Raw genomic sequence first — 20,446 nt, forward strand, 5'->3', positions numbered from 1 at the left:
TATTTTACAGTGTCCTTGTTACTACAGTAATAACAATGAATTATGCATAAATACATAACCCTAAACAAAACCCTATTGCTAACCCTAATAGTAAATAGTAATTAAATGCTAAGATGTTGCTATTTAATATTACTCAGTCCTTTTAATGTATAGTTACACTGTAACACTGTTATATTTATGCTGTACATTCTTTTCAAAATAATATAATTTATTTTCAGTATTCAAGCATAAAGGTAGATACAATAGTAACAGAAAAACAACTGACACAATTAGAAAGGCTTAATTTTATTAGGATCATTATTATTTTCCTTGTAGCTAAAAACACTTCCCATGCAAGCTGTTTATAGACTAACATCAGTGTCACCATAACAACAACAGAAATATTTAGCACTCATTTTTAGGATTATAGATTTTTCATAAAAAGACAAAGTTTTCGCTTTAACTATAGCATGCAATAAAAGAGATTCCGTTGTGTCTGACTTACCTACAATAAAGAAGCTGCACGGAGGACTGAACAGATCCAGCGCAGAAGTCCAGCGAGAGATTCGGCTGTGTCTCAAGACCTAGTGATCTGCCTTGCCTACCCAGTACCCACACTACCTAGACTGCATTTTTGGGCATCGTTGACGCGTCCACCCCTGCGTCCAAAACGCAGCGTACGACCATTTCTGTGTAACATTTGTAATGGAAGTGTGAAGATCCTACAGGTCTGTTACTGACTGACTGACGGTTTGATTCATTTGATCAGTGTTGTTGAGGTAAAATTTGTTATGCAGCTATTACTCTTACTAAATGTTTTCAGTAGAGTGACAGTAGCTCGGCTATGTAGATTTGTTCAGTAATAAGCTTCTTGTATGAATAAAAAGCAGTGTAGCATGATAAACAGTAAACAGGCTCGTTCGAATGATTCATTTAAATTAACCGATTAAAAAAAAAAAAGATTCGCTGAGTCCGAGGCCAGCGCATACTGGACGGAATTTACGTATTTTTTTCCTAGAAGAAATGCAAAATTTAACATTAATAATATTAATTACAACAATTTTAAAAAATATTGTAATTTAAATGTAGCAATTTCACACATGTATGTAAATAATAATTTAAATCTTCACTTAACTAATTATTTTGGCTACTTTTTTCAATTGTATTTTATGTGTAGATATTGATTTTCTCTCGTCCCTGACACAGACTTTCAATCTAAAACATAAAAATCATCATAAAAATATGAATTACATATGATAATCTAAACAAAGAGTACAATATGTATTTTATGTATAGATATTGAATTTCTCTGACGCAGACTTTTAATCTAAAATATAAAAATACTCCAACTTTATTTATCAACTTTACATATGACAATCTAAACAGAGTTCAATATTCACTAAGCATTATATTAAAATATAAAAACAGTAAATATTTGCGTTGATATGTGGCTGTAATGTCAAAATTCAATTTTGTCGAATGTTATGTTGTGAAATTAAGGTTAACGTTTGATCAAAACTTGACGAAAATGCGCGCTTTCAATCTAAACCCAAACAAAACATGTCAACATGGCGGCTCGCATGAGTGAAAACGGTTCAGAAAGAAAACTTGAATTGTATCCTTTTATGTTGTTTCTAAATGTCCACAATATTACTTGTTAAACGTTTCTTTTGTATCGCAGGATTTATTCCGACTTATTCAGCTCTTACCTGCTTGCACGGAGGGGTTTGATCAGACACACCATGTGCAGCAGAAGCCGAATAACACAAGGATGCTTAAGAAATCTTTCCAAGTCCTTATTTCTTTAACTCTTCAAAACATCAGCTTTTTAAAGGTCCCTTTCCCATCTGAGAGAGAGGCAACTATCGCCCTGCAGTCTTTATCTCCTGACCCTGAACCTAGGAAAGGGGGAATCTCTAAAAATCTGAATGTTTCAGGACAAACACTGTCTGTGTGAGTAACACCCAATCAACCGTCACCTAAATATCTAGCGTTCAAAATAGTTTGTCCTAATTTGCATTTAGGTCGACACTTTCCCACACTTTTTTTTTTAAAGTACCATCTTATGTATTTGTGATAGATATAATATTAAATTAAGGTCAAAATACTGAATATTTCGATTACACAAAATAAAACATCTGATTTTTTGCTCGTGCCTTTATAGGAGATGGACTGCAGACGAAGCCCGTATTCTTCGTGTTTCTGTAAGTTCGTTTTTGGACCACTTGTCTCTAGTGATGGAAACCATGGATGCGTTTGGACCTCCTGTTTCACAATGACTCTAAAACAAGCATAAAAGGAGAAATGTGGTTGCAGATGCTGTTTTTGCACCGTTCAATGAGGATGTCCAAGAGAAAAATCTGCTGCCATGTGTTCAGTATGGACTGCGAGGACTCAAAAAGCACAATGTGTCTGAGAAATGCTACACATCATCATAATGTCTTAAGAAAAGGATTTTTTTTTGAGTTGTGTTAACGTTTTTAGCGATGCAACAGAAGCCAAAACGTTTTGTCATTTGAATAAAGATTTATTATTGGAGCATTGTTGAGAAAACAATACTGAGAGATGATTTAACAGTTCTAGGAAAGGTCATTGTTTTATAAAAGAGGGACAGATGTTGGTTTCTATTGGCAGACATCACTAAGAGTTTTCAAAGAAAATCATCTACAATACTGTTTGATCGAAATAAAGACGTGAAAAAACCACATGGATTCAAGAGTTGTCAGGACTCTGATTTCTGCTTTCCTTCACATTTTGTGCCTTTATTGTCCTACATGATTTATACCCATAATTTGGTCAATGAGATGAGCCCGTTAGAAATGTATGAACATTGAAACTTAAAAGGTAAACCAAGCAATAAACAGCATGTGGTCGAGACATGTTTGCAGGAGACAGGAATTAATCATTAATTTGTTACATTCATTCACTAAAACTGGGGACACGCGTCCATTCAAGTGAAAGAAAACATGGTTAAAATGATTGCACTTAATACTTTGTGAGCTCCGATCCCCAAAAACATTCATTCGACGACAACACCACCAAGGCGTCCCGCTTCCTATCCTGAAGAAGGTACCATGTTTGAGAGCGTCTTTAGGCACAAGCTTTTTTTCCTTTCTGGCCTTGGCAGCTGATAAACTCTTAAATCATGCTGAAGATTTTGATATCATGACATGTTGGGCTGTTAATGCGTGTAGATTGTTTAGTTAAAGAATCGATTAAGGTTAACATGTTAGAATTTGGCAAAAAAACAAAAAGGAATTACAAGGAAGTGTGACTGCTTCTACATACAAAAAAAAGGCACAGGCAGACATACAAGCAGGAGACGAGTATGAAAGACTATATTCTGCATGGATGAAAGAATACACTATAGAAGAAAAAAAAACGATGCAAATCACTTGTAAATAATAGAATAACTATCATCTCTTTCTCATAGAAATAATATCCTTAAAGGTAGTTATATTAAAACTGATACTGTGGCAGGGAGCTTCTTTAAATTCCTAACAGTTCTTTACATACAAGTTTGGAAAAAAAAGTGTTTTCTTCTGAATGCTGGATGTTTTGCAGTATCGGGATCGGTCAGCCCCGCGCTGGCTCTCCTCTGCGTCTCTGGTCCCCTCTTGTGTCCTTGCGTCCCATCTCAGCAGCTGCAGCCGTCACCAGAGGACACAGGTCTGTCATCTCTCAGTTTAATCTGGTCTGGGAAGTCGTACGTCTCCACCTCAGACTCCTGTGACGTGAACAGCTGTTAGTATCAGAGGCGAGGTGCTAGGGCTGGGTATTGACACAAATTTCACATTTCGATTCACAAGCTTTCGATTCGATTCAATTCAATATCGATTATTTTAGATATATATCAGGTGCAATACATGGAAACTTTTCTCAAGGAAAATTAATTTCAGAACTAATGCTGTAAACTATGGGAGTCAGTTGGTACTACATTAGACTACTAATATTGAAGGTAAAAATTAACTGATTTGTATACAAACACTTAAATGACACTAAATTATTATCTTTTAAAATAATAATAAAGTTATAATATTAACTCTACAATTACATAATCATATTTCTACTCCAATTCGTTTTTTTAAATATAAACATTTGGCTGCCATAAAAACTTGCCAGGTTTATTCATAGGCATACATGCATTAAATATTGAACATTAAAAATGACAATCAGTAGCCTATGTAATGTGGTGCATATAATTAGCAAAATACTCCTCTCTAGAGTTAATTTTTCTAGCTGACTAAAGATGACTAACGAGTTTATGGACACTGTATATGGTTTTTCTGAGGTAAAAACATTATTTACAATCTCTCTGCGGTGGAAACACTTGAGCTATTCTATGCGACAGTAAGATTTCAGTAAGTTGTCCTGTATCTTTTAACACACTTTCAGAAGCTCATTCATGTTTATTTCGCGCTGTAACTGGTATTAATGCGGAAGAGAAGATCCGTTCATGTGTGTTCCGGCTGCCGCCTGCCGGTTCTCTTGAGCTGAGCTGCGGCAGAGCGATCTCGCGCCACAGCACCAAAGCGGTATTTATGCTTTTGAATTTTGTAAAAAAATAAACGTAATTTGAAATCTGAGACTTTGTTTCATATCAATGCACAAAGACTATTGTGATTTATTGGATGGGAGGCACGCTACAATGTTTATTTCATTCATTAACTGAAAACAGGATGCCTAATCGATTCTCGGGATTTAAGAATCGATATTGTTTGTAAAAGTGAGAATCGATTAAAATCGAGAAATCAAAATTTTTTACCCAGCCCTACCGGGTGCTGTTATTGGACATGTGAAAGTGCGCTTACCTGTTTGAGGGCGTTGCGAGCAATCGTTTGGAAAGCTTGGTCCACGTTGATGGCCTCTTTTGCGCTGGTCTCAAAGTACGGGATGTTGCTTTTGCTCTGACACCACGCCTGGGCTCGTTTTGTTGTCACCTGCACAAGACGGTCAATTGGTCAATATAGTAAATATATAGCAAAAGTGCCAGCCCACTTTTTCAGCAGTGTTGGTCCCAGAAGTATTTTTTCCATTCATTTCAAAACAGTGTTTGTTTAAAGGAACACGCCGACTTTTTGGGACTTTAGCTTATTCACCGTATCCCCCAGAGTTAGATAAGTCCATACATCCCATTCTCATCTCTGTGCGTGCCATAACAAACGCCCCCACCGTTAGCCTAGCTTAGCACAAAGACAGGAGGTAAACGGCTCCAGCTAGCCTACTGCTCAATAAGAGACAAAATAACGCCAACATTTTCCTATTTACATGTGATGTGTATAGTTACATCGTGTACCAAGACCGACGGAAAATGAAAAGTTGTGATTTTCTAGACCGATATGGCTGGGAACTATACTATCGTTCCAGCATAATAATCAAGGAACTCTGCTGCCGTACCATGGGTGCAGCAGGCGTAATGATATTACGCAGCGCCTGAAAATAGTCCCCAGCACGCTCTCTGTGTAAGCAGGTTGTCACGTTGGTGATGTTGACGGAAGTTAACGCTGCGTAATATCATTGCGCCACTGCACCCATGATGCGGCAGCAGAGTTCCTTGATTACTACGTATAGTAATCAATTACTAAATAACATTATGTGACACTGAAGACAGGAGTAATGATGCTGAAAATTAGGCTTTGCATCAGAAACAAATAACATTTGAAAATATATTCAAAATTATTTATTTTAATTGTAATATTTCATTTTATGACTGTATTTTTCATCAAATTATGGCAAATTTGGTGAGCAGAGGGAACTTCATTCAGAAACATTAAAAAAAACGTAATTATTCCACACTTTAAAATAAAAAACGCAAGAAATATGTGTTACGATGATTTTGAAATAATCTGATGGTTTTCTTTTCAGATTTTGATGTCAAATGCGATTGAATGGAGACAGACCTGTCTGTTCTCCAAGTCGATTTTGTTGCCCAGCACTACAAAGGGGAAGTTCTCCGGGTCTCGTGGGCTAGCCTGAATGAGGAACTCGTCCCTCCAGCTGTCCAGGGTCTTGAAGGTGTTGGGCGCTGTGACGTCATACACCAGCACGCAGCAGTCCGCTCCACGGTAAAAAGCCACACCCAAAGACTGGAAGCGCTCCTGTCCTGCCGTGTCCCAGATCTGAAACGGCCATGAGAATATTACAGGGCAGCATATAATGAGAAAAGTAATTTTCTTTGATCTTTTGAAGAAAAAAAAAGTTTAATTCTATGGGTTATCAGGAGGGTGAAAGAAGGTAAAGAAAAGTACTATCAAAATTATTTTGGGGTGTTAAAAATAAAGATATAATGGGTTTTTATATAATTCACTATATAATTTACAATACAAGTCATTAGTCTTCACTATATATCATTTATAATCATTTCTAACATTATATACAGTGTTTTTGTATTTAGTAATAATATAATAGTAGTATTATTAGTAATACAAGTATAGTAATTATAATAACATGTATATTATAAAATATTTTAGGGTGTAAAAGGACAAACATTGTTAGTGGATATCACTTTGTATTTTATACATTATATAAAATTATATACATTTTTGCATTGCTTTAATGTTAGGTGCGATTAATTACAGAAAAATCTGTGATTAATTCGTAAAAAATTTTAATCGATTGACAGCACTAATATATATATATATATATATATATATATATATATATATATATATATATATATATATATATATATATATATATATATATATATATATATATATATATATATATATATATATATATATATATATATATATATATATATGCCATATAAAATATATTTATATTATTAATTATTGTATTTTTTTACCTGAGGTCCTCTTACAATGTTAGTCAAGTCTTTTTACACCAAAAATACTAGTTAAAATAAATAAAGTATTATATTACAAAGTATTTTGGTGTAAAAAGTCTAACATATATACAGTGGCAAGAAAAAGTATGTGAACCGCTTGCAGAATCTGTGAAAATATGAATAATTTTCATACTAATGGCATAACTAATATATTCTCGCGTATGCGTCGTGGAGGGACACACGGAAGACAATAACAAGTTGGATAAAGGTGTTATTTAGATTTTTTTTTGCGCACAAAAACTATTGTCGTCGCATCGTAAAATTATTGTAGAGTCACTGTGGTGAGATGGACTTTGTAACGACGTTTTAAGTGCCTTTTCTGGGTCTTGGGAGTGTAAATGTACTGAATGCCAATGGAGGCCTATCTGAAGCCTTTCTCAGCCATCAGCTTTCAACAAAAATATCTTCATTTGTGTTCCGAATATGAACGGAGGTCTTACGGGTGTCGAACGACATAAGGGTGAGTAATTAATGACAGAATTTTCATTTTTGGGTGAACTAACCCTTTAAGTCACTTACATTTTAGATCCAATATGGACTGTTTTTGTTCCATTTCAGCAGCGAAAATAGTTCCAAACAAAGATCACAACAGAAACGTAACGCATCTCACAGCAACAGTGTGTGTTACTGAATGATCCAGCGTTTTGAATGAATCGGTTGAATCAAAAATTCAATTACCTACCAGTAAACAACCGCTAAATTTTTTAATGAATCAGCCGTTTGAACGAATCGACTCAATGACTCACTCATTAAAGGTCCCCTTCTTCGCGATTCCATTGTTCAAACTTTAGTTAGTGTGTAATGTTGCTGTTAGAGCATAAATAATACCTGTAAAATTATAAAGCTCAAAGTTCAATGCCAAGCGAGATATTTTATTTAACAGAAGTTCCCTTTCAAAGCCTACAGCGAACGGCTGGCTTGGACTACATCCTGGTACTTCCTTCTTTAATTACGTCAGTAGAGCAGTAGAACAGACTAACCTCCGCCCACAAAGAAACGCGAAAAAGGGGGCGCGGTCTTGTTGCTATCCCACGTGGAGAAGCGGACGGTCGCGTGGAGAAAAGGAACTGTTGCGTTGAGTGTGTTTATCGCCATGTCATCGAGACTCTGTTATTTTCATCCAGGAGTCAAATCACCTTTGTTTGGCTTTCCCAGGGACGCTGTAGAGATTATTGAACGCATACATCTCTCCGTTAAGAGGCGTGACCTTTCCAACGTGCGCTAAGCTGCTGTCAAATTACAACACAGGAACCACTTTCACGTGCGCTAAGCTGTGGTCGAATCACAGCACAGGAACCGCTTGCACAATCAGAACTCGTTACGTGTTTCTGAAGGAGGGACTTCATAGCACAAGGAAATCACCAGCCGTTTTTAGGACAGTGGAAACAGCGGTACACAGATAAGTAAATTGTGTGAAAAATACTGTGTTTTTTTACACGCGAAACATGAACACATGTTATATTGCACACTGTAAACACAATCAAAGCTTAAAAAAAACACGAAGAACGGGACCTTTAAGACGGTCACCTGCTGCCACCTACTGGTTGTTTAGTTTCATCTTTCCAACATTTCTTATTTGTATATTCAAAAATATTTCAAATAATCTCATAACATTATTTAATGCAGTTGTAATTTTTCAATGTAAATAATTTAATTTGATTGGTAACAGCCCTATAGTGACTTATTCTAATTTAATTTATAGATCAAATTTAAAAATATCAAATGAAAGCTGAAGCACAGCCTATATTTAATACGATTATGGAAAAATGCCCTTTGTAAAAAGGTTAAAATATCACAAATATGCATATTTAAATATGTCAAAGCTGATTGAACACTGGTGAGAATATTGCTTCAGAAAAGATTATGTTTACAAAATAAATCCAGACAAGCTAATTTTTTACTCTGACAAATGAATGACAGATTTACTTGTCCGAAGCAGGACAAGCATGTGAACAGGCTTAATGTCGAGCCCTGTTAATATTGCTACTGATGTCTCTATGAAACTGATTTTTCCCCCTCAATTTTAAGCCATTCATTATTCCTGCGCTGTCTGAAGCAGCTTTCTGTGCGTGTATGTGTGTGTCACACAGATAGGAGATTCATGTGCATTAATAAGAGCAAGATCATATGATGTAACACTAGCCAGCGGATGCTGCATTAATTGCGTTAAATGGAAAAAATTAATTGCATGCGTTAACTCATTAATTTTGACAGCCCTAATATATGTATGTATGTATGTATGCATGTGTATATATATATATATATATATATATATATATATATATATAATATATATACACACACACACACCGATCAGGCATAACATTATGACCACCTTCTTAATATTGTGTTGGTCCCCCTTTTGTTGCACCGTGGTTGAAACTGCGATGCACTGTGTATTCTGACACCTTTCTATCAGAACCAACATCAACTTCTTGAGCAATTTGAGCTTCAGTATCGTTCAGTATCGTGTTTGATCGGACCAAACGGGTCAACCTTCGCTCCCCATGTGCATCAGTGAGCCTTGGCCCTGTCGCTGTTTCACCACTGTTCCTTCCTTGGACCACTTTTGATAGATACTGACCACTGCAGACCGGGAACACCCCACAAGAGCTGCAGTTTTGGAGATGCTCTGACCCAGTCGTCTAGCCATCACAATTTGGCCCTTGTCAAACTTGCTCAAATCCTTACGCTTGCCCATTTTTCCTGCTTCTAACACATCAACTTTGAGGACAAAATGTTCACTTGCTGCCTAATATATCCCACCCACTAACAGGTGCCGTGATAAAGAGATAATCAGTGTTATTCACTTCACCTGTCATAATGTTATACCTGATCGGTGTGTGTGTGTGTGTATATTTATATATATATATATATATATATACACACACACACTTTCTCTTTTGCTTTCTACATTATTATATTATAATGATGAGGACTTGACTAACATTGTACAAGTTAAAAATAAATAATCATAATTATAAATAAATAAAATGATGCAATGTGCTGAACAAAAATGTAACACTTAAAGAGTCATACCTGCATTGTCACCAGCCTGTCATCCACCATCACCTCCTTGGTAAGAAAATCTGCACCGATAGTGGCTTTATACTGATTGCTGAACTTCTTATTGACATATTGGTTCATCAGAGAGGTCTTCCCAACCCTGTTGGACATAAATAGAAGAGCCATTGTTGTATAATCTAAATGTTTGTGCCTCAAAACCTAATTAGATAACATTGTTAGGCATGATTATTTCAGAAGGTCATCACTTACCCAGAATCCCCAAGAATGATCACCTTCAGGAGCACCTTTTTACGAGAAGCCATCCTTGTGGACTAAACTGTGCCTGAATAATAAAATTAAACAAGAAGATCAACTATACGAGTCAATTTAATGTGTAATTATTAAGTCTTTTTGTGTGCAACGTCTAAGCAAATGACATGCAATGGCTGTGATTGCCAAACACACACATGTTGAAAAGGGAAGGTTGCACGATGTTAGTCATGTGCACAAGCGTAAAATCTGCCATATTGCGTGTGATACAAACCGTGGCATGAATGTGAATAATCATGTTTTTCATTTATTGACAATACAAAAATGCTTGATGCCAACGATTAGCTTGCAATCTACGTTATGCTAACCAGCTGCAAACGTCCTGTCAAATATTAGAATGTCAGTGTTGAAGTTTGCAAGACATTTCTTATCTAGGTTAACCTAATGACATAATCCAAAACCCGTCTAATGTTTTTAAATAATCAATGTATCATCCAAGTTTTGTGCTAAAGCTATGAAAAGCTAATAAAAGCTAGTAAACATACAGTAAATTTGACATATTTACACATTATATATATATATAAACAAGCACGTTTTAAACAATTAAAACTCTTAAATCTTAGATTATATTATTTTAGAGCGTGTCAGTCAGCAACAGTTTCAATATTTTTTCAGTTGTCACTTCTGCTGTGTTAGCGTAGACGGCTAGCTTGTTAGCATGACAAAAACTCACTTTCTGAGGAGAAATCCCACCTACGGCGCAACAATCTTCTTCTGACATACAACAAAAACAACCAAACGCGACACCTCCACCGTCTCTGATGACTCTGGACACACTCTTTGGGTCGTGTTGCGTGTTTTTGGATGGTTGGCACGGTCAGTTCAGCACATCCGTGTGTAATAATGAGCAGCACTCCCTCCTCCCTTGACTCAGCTCAATATGTTTATGTCTGTGAGCATAAAATGCAAACGTGTATTGTGTATCTCTTAGGTGTGGTGTTCAGGCATATGTCTCGCATAAACTTATCTATAATTTTATAAGTTTATAATGCACTGAAAACTCATATATCTATCTATCTATCTATCTATCTATCTATCTATCTATCTATCTATCTATCTATCTATCTATCTATCTATCTATCTATCTATCTATCTATCTATCTATCTATCGTTATCTATCTATCTATCTATCTATCTATCTATCTATCTATCTATCTATCTATCTATCTATCTATCTATCTATCTATCTATCTAGAATAAAATGTGAACGTTTGTGGTGTGATGTTTTATCTTTTTCTTTCCTTTATGGGTGATTCTTTGACTATGGGCACTTTTATGTTCTTTTGTCATATTTTTAAAAATACATATCATTTTGGACAAATTCCTCTTTCTTTGTCAAGCTAACAATAAAACCACCTTCATTTGTTTTTTACTACCTTTCTATTATGATTTTTTCATACTTTTCAACTCCTTATAGGTGTCAAAATCACAGTTTTCTCCTTGTCACACACCCAGACTTTTTAAATTCAGCAATGAAAATACAGTTTAAAAATATGACTTTCATGGTAACTATTAATGCACCTGAATTAAGCACTTGTAAAATCATTAAAATACATTATAATACTTAATGTGAGACCACTATCAGTATTACTTTTTATACAAAATATAGCTGTCGCACAGTATTGGTGTAATTTCCACCACAACACAATAGCCTAATGTCCCTTTAAATAGTTTGTGTGAAAGATTGTTTGGGTGATTCTATGGAAATATTCAGTGATATCAGAGCATATGTTGGACATGGAGGGAATTAAAATTTTCATCAACAAGAAATTAAGAATATTGCTTGAACAGTTAATATATTTATTCTACGTAATTTCCAAACATGCTGTACATTCTAGGGTGTTTTTTTTAAAAAAAGCTAAACATTTTAAGTTAAATAAGAGTATTTTGCATACTTGAAATGCTGAGTATTAATTCAAATCAGTGAAGCTGTCTTCCATTTTTTCACAAAAAACTACAGAAATGTCACTTCCACCACACTGCTCTCTGTGGTTGAAATTACAGCATGTGGTGGAAATGACATTTAAAACTACAAAATACACTTGATATGGATTGCCAGAGTAGATTGTATAATAATTTATATATTATAATATATTACAATACTTTGTATATGTATCTACTGTTTCTCTACATTCACATTAATTCATTGTCATTTCCATCACCACACACATTTTTAAAAAATACTTTAAAAGTTTTCATCACACATTCAAAATGTATGAGATCATGCTACTTAATATAAAAATTCAAGTTATTTATTTTCTAATATGCTCTTATCCAAACCAATATTACATTTCAGAGTGACAGGTGTACAGTTCAGCATTTGGTCCTTAGGGCAGTTAATTTATCTCATTGACAAATGTATAGTTATTGTACATTGTGGACAAACTGGTCAAACTAGTTACTAAAATTAGACAATTCTTGAGTGGCATAAGTTATTCTATTTAGCTGTATTTAGCAGAACGGTTCACTGATATGTTTGGGTAAATATATATTTAATTTTATGCATATATAAATATTAGGACACACTTAATGTGAAATTAAATATGTAACGTTGCAATGCTGTTGATTTATTACACTACAACTATTTAATATATTAGAAGTTTCTGGGGTCAGTCATTTTTTTGTTGTTGAAAGAAATTGATACTTTTATTCAGCAACAATGCGTTAAATTGATCAAGTGACATTAAAGACATTTATAACATTACATTACAAAAGATTTCCATTTTTTTAAATGCTTTTGAAGTTTCTATTCATAAAAGAATCCTGAAAAAAGCACTTTTGTTTTCAACATTGATGATAATTATGTTTCTTGAGCAACAAATCAGCATATTAGAATAATTTCTGAAGGATCATGTGACACTGAAGACTGGAGTAATGATGCTGACAATTCAGCTTTCACATCACATGATTATGTTTTATATATAAATATATTCAAATACAAAAAAAAAAAATTAAAGGGTAATATTTTAAAATATTACCATTTTTACTGTATCTATGATCAAATATATGCAGCCTTGTTGAATATAAGAGACTTATTTCCTTCCAAAACATTAAGTAATCTTACAGACCCCAAACTTTGAACTGTAGTATATGCACTGAAAACTAATCATCATATTTTGTCTTTATATAAGTGTATAATAAAATGCCTACGTTGATTTGATCATAGATAAAAGTTGTAGAATTTGTACCATCTATACAAATAAAAGCAGCTCAAAGCCAAAATCCACTTTTAAAAGTTCAGTCCCAAAAGGCTGTATTGATCTCATGAATAAAGTATCCTAACGTGTGAGGGACCTTATTCCTCAAGAGTAACCGCACACCAAGAAGACAAAGAATGATGAGAAGATCAAAAGTGTTCAAAGGTTGGCTATTTCTGAAGGACAAGCAAATGATCACAGACTTTGAAACTTCTGCATGTGGAGAGATAAGATCAAAGTTTACAGACATTTACTCACACAGACTGATTTTATATACATTTGATTATACAAGGCAGTGATAAACTCGCAGAAACAAGCAACAGGAAGATTTCACTGTTAAAGTGACGACTATTTTACATTAGATACAGCTCAATCTCCAGCCTTAGAAATCATCATCATCGCAAATGTCCAGATACACGTCAAAAGCCTCGCGGTTGCAGTTTCCATCAGGGGTGAAGACGTACTTGTGGAATGTCCCATCAACACATATGGCTTTCAAAGAGAGATACATGTGATAAGAAAAACTGATGGATCAATAATGGTTCAAGCAAAGGTCTTGAGGGTGGGACACATACCAATGACAGAGTTGACGTTTTTGGAGGTGTTCTTCCCAAAGGCACAGATGCAAGCGCACTCAGCCGGCACCGTGAAATTCGCCAGAGACCACTGACTGTCCACGTACTGTCCGATGACCGGACCCACCTTTCCTACACGTGCCAAACTACAGAAAACAAGAAGCCAGCCATAAATGCCAGTGACTCTCAAACTACAACTAATAGGATCCGTGTACAAAAAACCCTGTGAATGTAATGTAATATAAAAATTTAGTGTTTATTAGTGACATGATCAACTAGGAATGTTTGTGAAAATCTTACGCAGAGCGACGATTCAGTTTGGTGTCTTTCAGAGCAAATATGTGCACAGTTCCCTTGTCGCTCGACGCACACAGAAAGGATGAGTCGTGGCTGAAATTAATACTGAAAAACAACAGAATTCAATAAATAAAAATCTGTCATAAAATAAAATAATATAGAATTTAGTCTTGGCTGAAATTAATACTGGAAATCAACAGAATTCAATAAATAATAACCATTTTAATATAAACTAATTTAATACAAATGTTAATAAAATAAATAATTAAAATAAAATTTAGTAGTGGTTGAAATACTGGAAAACAGAGTTCAATAAATAACAATGAATTTAATACAAACTAAATTAATCAAATAATCAAATAAATCAAATCAAATCAAATAAAATGTTGTCGTGGCTGAAATTAATACTGGAAAACAACAGAATTCAATAAATAATAACTATTTTAATATAAACTAATTTAATAAAAATGTTAATAAAATAAAATAAAATTATAAAATAAAATAAAATAAAATACAATTTAGTAGTGGCTGAAATACTGGAAAACAGAGTTCAATAAATAACAATGAATTTAATACAAACTAAATTAATCAAATAAATAAAATAAAATAATATAGAATTTAGTCATGGCTGAAATTAATACTGGAAAACAACAGAATTCAATAAATAATAACTATTTTAATATAAACTAATTTAATAAAAATGTTAATAAAATAAAATAAAAATAAATTTTAGTAGTGGCTGAAATACTGGAAAACAGAGTTCAATAAATAACAATGAATTTAATACAAACCAAATTAATAAAATTATTCATTAAATAAATAAAATATAATAAAATAATATGTTGTCGTGGCTGAAATTAATACTGAAAACAACAGAATTCAATAAATAATAATCTGTCATAAGATAAAATAATATAAAATTTAGTCGTGGCTGAAATTAATATTGGAAAACTACAGAATTCAAAAAATAATAATTATAATTTTAATATAAACTAAATGAATCAAATAATTAACCAGATAAATAAAATAATACAATAAAATGTAGTCGTGGCTGAAACTAATACTGGAAAACAACAGAATTCAATAAATAATTATTGTAATATAAACTAAATTAATCAAATAATTAATCAAATAAATAAAATAAACAGAATAATTCTAGAAATAATAATCTGACCAATAAATATAAAAAATAAAATTTAAAAAATAAAATAGTTTGTAACTGTTTTTCTTCTACAAAAAACAGCAATACACATATTTTCATAATATGATATAAAATAATGAAGTTAAACTAAACTCAAATTATGTTTTCTTTTGATCCAAAGGCTTCTGTTTAAATATCATTGAAATGTATTGGCCACTGACTCTACTGTCTAGATATCTATATTAAAAAAATGTAATATCGGTCAATCACTAATTATTAATACATTTATACTATTAACTGTAAATTAAATTAGCTCTGTAGATAAATATAAATAGTTTATATGAATTTCTTTTAATAGATAGTTTGATCAGACAGTGAAGGAAAGCAGCCAAGTGTCCAGCATATACGCGAACTTCTTCAGTACTGTTTAGAAAGCATCCCAGGATTCACCTCATGACGTCAGAGCTAGTTAACAAAGAAGCTCAAACACTATACCAGTAGAGTGTGGCAGGGTCAGTTCCTCTTCGTAGTTCCACTAGCTTGTCTCGTGTTGTAGTGTCAAACAGACGGATCAGCGTGCCCTTTCTGGAGGCAGACGCAACCACGCTGCCCAGCTGGTTCAGTGCCAGGCAGGCGATTTCACTTTGGTGGGCGTTGATAGTGAAAGGGGCAGAAGATGTGCCAGGTTTTGTGTTGGAAAGTTCCTGTCAGAGAATCATAAACAAAGTTAAATTACGAAGTGTTATTATATACAGTTGCAAGAGAAAGTATGTAAACCGCTTGCAGAATCTGTGAAAATGTGAATAATTTTAACTACATAAGAGAGATCATACAAAATGCATGTTACTTTTTATTTAGTGCTGTCCTGAATAAGATATTTTACGTAAAAAATGTTTACATATAGTCCACAAGACAAAAAAAAATGTATTAAAAGGACCCTGATCAAAAGTTTATGAACCATTGATTCTTAATACAGTGTGTCGTTTCCTGGATGATTTTTTTGTTTTGTGATGGTTGTTCTTGAGTCCCTTGTTTGTCCTGAGCAGTTAAACTGCCCAACGTTCTTCAGAAAAATCCTCCAGGTCCTGCACATTCTTCAGTTTTCCAGCATCTTTTGCATATTTGAACCCTTTCCAGCAATGACTGTATGATTTTGAGATCCATCTTTTCACACTGAGGACGATTGAGGGACGCAAACACAACTATTAAAAAAGGTTGAAACATTCAATGATGCTCCAGAAGGAAACACAATGCATTAAGAGCCGGGGGGTGAAAACCTATTGAATTTGAAAATCAAGGTAAATTGTACTTGATTTGTCTTGCGGCAAACATGCAAGTATCTTCTGTTGCTTCCGAAGGGCAGTACTAAATGAAAACCATTTATATTTAAACAAAATTTGGACCTCTTCATCCTGTTCAAAAGTTTTCGCCCCCGGCTCTTAATGCACTGTTTCATTCTGGAGCATCAGTGAATGTTTGAACCTTTTTTAATAGTTTACATTTACATTTATGCATTTGGCAGACACTTTTATCCAAAGCGACTTACAGTGCCCTTATTACATGACAATCCCCCTGGAGCAACATGGAGTAAAGTGCCTTGCTCAAGGACACACTGGTGGGGACTGCTGGGATCGAACCAGCAACCTTCTGCATATCAGTTCCATGGTTTAACCCACTGGACCACCATCTCACAAACACAATAGTTGTGTTTGAGTCCGTCAATTGTCCTCAGTGTGAAAAGATGGATCTCAAAATCACACAGTCACTGCTGGAAAGGGTTCAGATATGCAAAAGATGCTGGAAAACTGAAGAATGTGCAGGACCTGGAGGATTTTTCTGAAGAATATTGGTCAGTTTAACTGCTCAGGACAAACAAGAGACTCAAGAACAACCATCACAAAACAAAAAAACAGCCGTGGATCATCCAGAGAACGACAGACAGGATTACGAATCAATGGTTCATAAACTTTAGAACGGGTAATTTTGAATAAATTCAGCAAATTTTTTGTCTTGTGGACTATATGTAAACATCTTTTATGTAAAATATCTTATTCAGGACAGTAGTAAATAAAAAATAATGTATTTTGTATGATCTCTCTTATGTTGTTAAAATTATTCATATTTTCACAGATTCTGCAAGCGGTTCACATACGTTTTCTTGCAACTGTAATATAATATAATAAATATATATATATTTCCACTTTTTCCATGTCATCTCAATGGCTAAAATTCTCCCTATCACCCTGATTTCACCCTAATATTTACAACTGTAATATTATATTATAAAGTTGCACATAAACCTTACCACTAATTGTAGACTGCCACATTTGTGTCCAGGGAAAACCACCAACTGCTTTTCCAAACTAGGACAAAGGTCACACAAACCTACAAACCCAAAAATACAGTAATGAAAAATAATACATACATCAAAAACAAATAAAGCCTCTCACAAGGAATGGTCTCAATACCTTTTGGGTTATCTCGAGTGTCAAACTCAAAAAGCTTGGCAGGGTTGTCGGGGAAACTATAAACATAGATCCTGTTTTTCAGGACAATGATGATTCTTCACATAACAAGGACAGGAAATGGGACGTTATTACCACAAACAGCATTTTTAAATGAAATGATGAAGCACTATTGTCTTAATGGCTGTGTATCTTACTTGTCATGTCTCATGCGCACAGCGAGCACCGGTTTGGTGAACGTGAACTCAAGAACTAATTTGTCCTTAGGATCTCGCACTTCCTGAGCATCATCCCATATTAATACTGTCAAAGATAAGATGAAACATTAGATAACATTGTGGGAAAAACAGTTTATTCCAGCTTTGCAAACCTAGTTTGAGCCATCTAAGAGGGAAGCACTTTTAAGTGTAGTTTATCCAAGTATTAAAATGCACAGTGTACCTGAGATCTCAGAGAATTTGGGGTTGACTCCGCCTCCCACTACAGCCAAGAGGTTTGATCGATGAAGCATTGAACACAGGGCAATGCTGCCCACCTGCTCATGATCTACATCCAATCAAATCACAGACAATTAAAGGGATAGTTCACCCAAAAATCATTCATTACTCACCCTCATGTCGTTCCAAACCCGTAAATGAAATCTGAATAAAAGCCTAAATTCCATCTGTTCATCATATAAAGCAATCTAGACTCTTAAGAAAATTTGGACTAAACCGCTCAATTCATATGGATTAGTTTTACGATCTCTTTATGAAAGTGGTGGGTCAGAAATCTCTCCGATTTCATCAAAAATATCTTTATTTTTTGTTTTGAAGATGAACGAAAGGGTTACGGTTTTGGAACGACATGAGGGTGAGTAATTTTCCTTTTTGGGTAAACTAACCCTTTAATAGATAACTCTGCACATAACTTTTCTATAGTAAAAAAGGAAGAAAAAAATATTTTACCTAAATGGCCTTTTTCCATTAAAGGTTCCACGTTATAAATGCGAACACCTGTTTCCATGGCACAGCAGAAACAACCTAAATAACATGGAAATCGGTACATGAATACAGTGCAGATCATTAGTATATCATTAACAGTATTTTGGCTGATATGTTGCCATTTTTTCCATTTAGATTATTGGCTTTATTTCCCTTTTAGCAGGTTTTACCTTGCCAATAAATAATGCACTTTTTCTGTTTTCAGAAATGTTGTGAACTATGAGTAAATATTGTGCAAACATTTGATTTTTGTTAAAATTAGGTCTCATTAGCAATAATGAAATTGTATTATAAATATGTAGGTTTTATATTGGCCACTGCTCTCTAGATATTAATTATACAAATGGTCAATCACAATTTATATGTAAATGAATACCTTTAGTAAATAGTTACTCTAAAACACAATATTATATGTGATAAGATGGCAATAGTTTTATAGATAGATAGATAGATAGATAGATAGATAGATAGATAGATAGATAGATAGATAGATAGATAGATAGATAGATAGATAGATAGATAGATAGATAGATGGATGTGTTTTAGACTCACTCTGGTCCTGGTTGAACTGAAGGCTGTTGACTCCTCTCTGCTGGGCCATGATGTCAGAGAAGAGTTCAATGCTGGTTTTCTGGTATCTTCAGTCGTTATATGGTCTAGATCTGATCATCCTGGACAGACGTTTAACATGTTAAAGCTGCAATCACAACATGACTACGAGCACAAAAGGTCAACACATTTAAGCAACTTCCTTTTATAATTTATAATCAGGTTGTCATAACAGCTCACTCACCATAAAATTTTAAACGAGATGATAGACAAATAAAAAGTGTGTATGTAATGTTTAATGTAAATGATATCGCATATTAGGCAATAACTGCACAGCTGCTGCTGTTGTTGTTATTGTCGCTGCTCACTTCCTCTAGGAAGATATACGGGACTGTTAAGGGAGCATTACTGCCCCCTTCTGGACTGGAGGACCGCGCAAGAAGAGTGAGCGGAGACCTAAATGTAAATGAGGGGAGCTTACACCCCTTTTCCACCAGCATGAACCGGGTGCTAGTTCAGAGCTAGTCCAGAAGTCATCTCGGCACGATAGACTTCCGTTTTAATTTTTCACCTGGCACTAATAACGAAAAATAAAAGTTCGTGTTTACTTAATAGCCTGTGTGTGTGTGTGTGTGTGTGTGTGTGTGTGTGTGTGTGTGTGTGTGTGTGTGTGTGTGTGTGTGTGTGTGTGTGTGTGTGTGTGTGTGTGTGTGTGTGTGTGTGTGTGTGTGTGTGTGTGTGTGTGTGTGTGTGTGTGTGTGTGTGTGTGTGTGTGTGTGTGTGTGTGTGTGTGTGTGTGTGTGTGTGTGTGTGTGTGTGTGTGTGTGTGTGTGTGTGTGTGTGTGTGTGTGTGTGTGTGTGTGTGTGTGTGTGTGTGTGTGTGTGTGTGTGTGTGTGTGTGTGTACATAATTATTATGTGTATATATAAATACATATATGCATGTAGCGAAAGTGAAGTGACGTGTGGCGACACATAGCCTACTTGGAATTTGTGTTCTGCATTTAACCCATACAACAGTAGTGAACACACACACACACACACACACACACACACACACACACACACACACACA

The 20,446-nt window shown here is 34.6% G+C and overlaps 3 protein-coding genes across 3 annotated transcripts; 1 reads left to right on the forward strand and 2 right to left on the reverse strand.

Annotated features, from left to right (window-relative positions):
• The first annotated feature begins 1,540 nt into the window (after nt 1–1,540).
• On the forward strand, nt 1,541–2,684 carry lage3 (L antigen family member 3). The gene is made up of 3 exons (XM_079804907.1): nt 1,541–1,594; nt 1,804–1,932; nt 2,144–2,684. Exons 1-3 carry the CDS (start codon nt 1,548–1,550, stop codon nt 2,256–2,258), a joined length of 291 nt encoding a protein of 96 aa, XP_079661033.1. The 5' UTR covers nt 1,541–1,547; the 3' UTR covers nt 2,259–2,684.
• Nucleotides 2,443–11,306, reverse strand: LOC307118980 (ras-related protein rab7). The gene is made up of 6 exons (XM_079804906.1): nt 10,839–11,306; nt 10,106–10,178; nt 9,869–9,995; nt 5,880–6,098; nt 4,791–4,919; nt 2,443–3,706 (listed from the first exon to the last, which is right to left on the reverse strand). Exons 2-6 carry the CDS (start codon nt 10,156–10,158, stop codon nt 3,617–3,619), a joined length of 618 nt encoding a protein of 205 aa, XP_079661032.1. The 5' UTR covers nt 10,159–10,178; nt 10,839–11,306; the 3' UTR covers nt 2,443–3,616.
• Nucleotides 11,307–12,781: 1,475 nt separating this feature from the next.
• Nucleotides 12,782–19,818, reverse strand: wdr45 (WD repeat domain 45). The gene is made up of 11 exons (XM_079804900.1): nt 19,617–19,818; nt 19,376–19,494; nt 18,788–18,862; nt 18,282–18,386; nt 18,038–18,143; nt 17,844–17,938; nt 17,681–17,760; nt 15,871–16,079; nt 14,238–14,339; nt 13,938–14,083; nt 12,782–13,854 (listed from the first exon to the last, which is right to left on the reverse strand). The coding sequence occupies exons 2-11, from the start codon at nt 19,422–19,424 to the stop codon at nt 13,745–13,747; spliced, it is 1,077 nt and encodes a 358-aa protein (XP_079661026.1). The 5' UTR covers nt 19,425–19,494; nt 19,617–19,818; the 3' UTR covers nt 12,782–13,744.
• Between the last annotated feature and the right edge of the window lie 628 nt (nt 19,819–20,446).

Source organism: Gobio gobio, assembly GCF_949357685.1.
Source record: "Gobio gobio genome assembly, chromosome: 22".
In the NCBI taxonomy this organism is placed as follows: Eukaryota; Metazoa; Chordata; class Actinopteri; order Cypriniformes; family Gobionidae; genus Gobio; species Gobio gobio.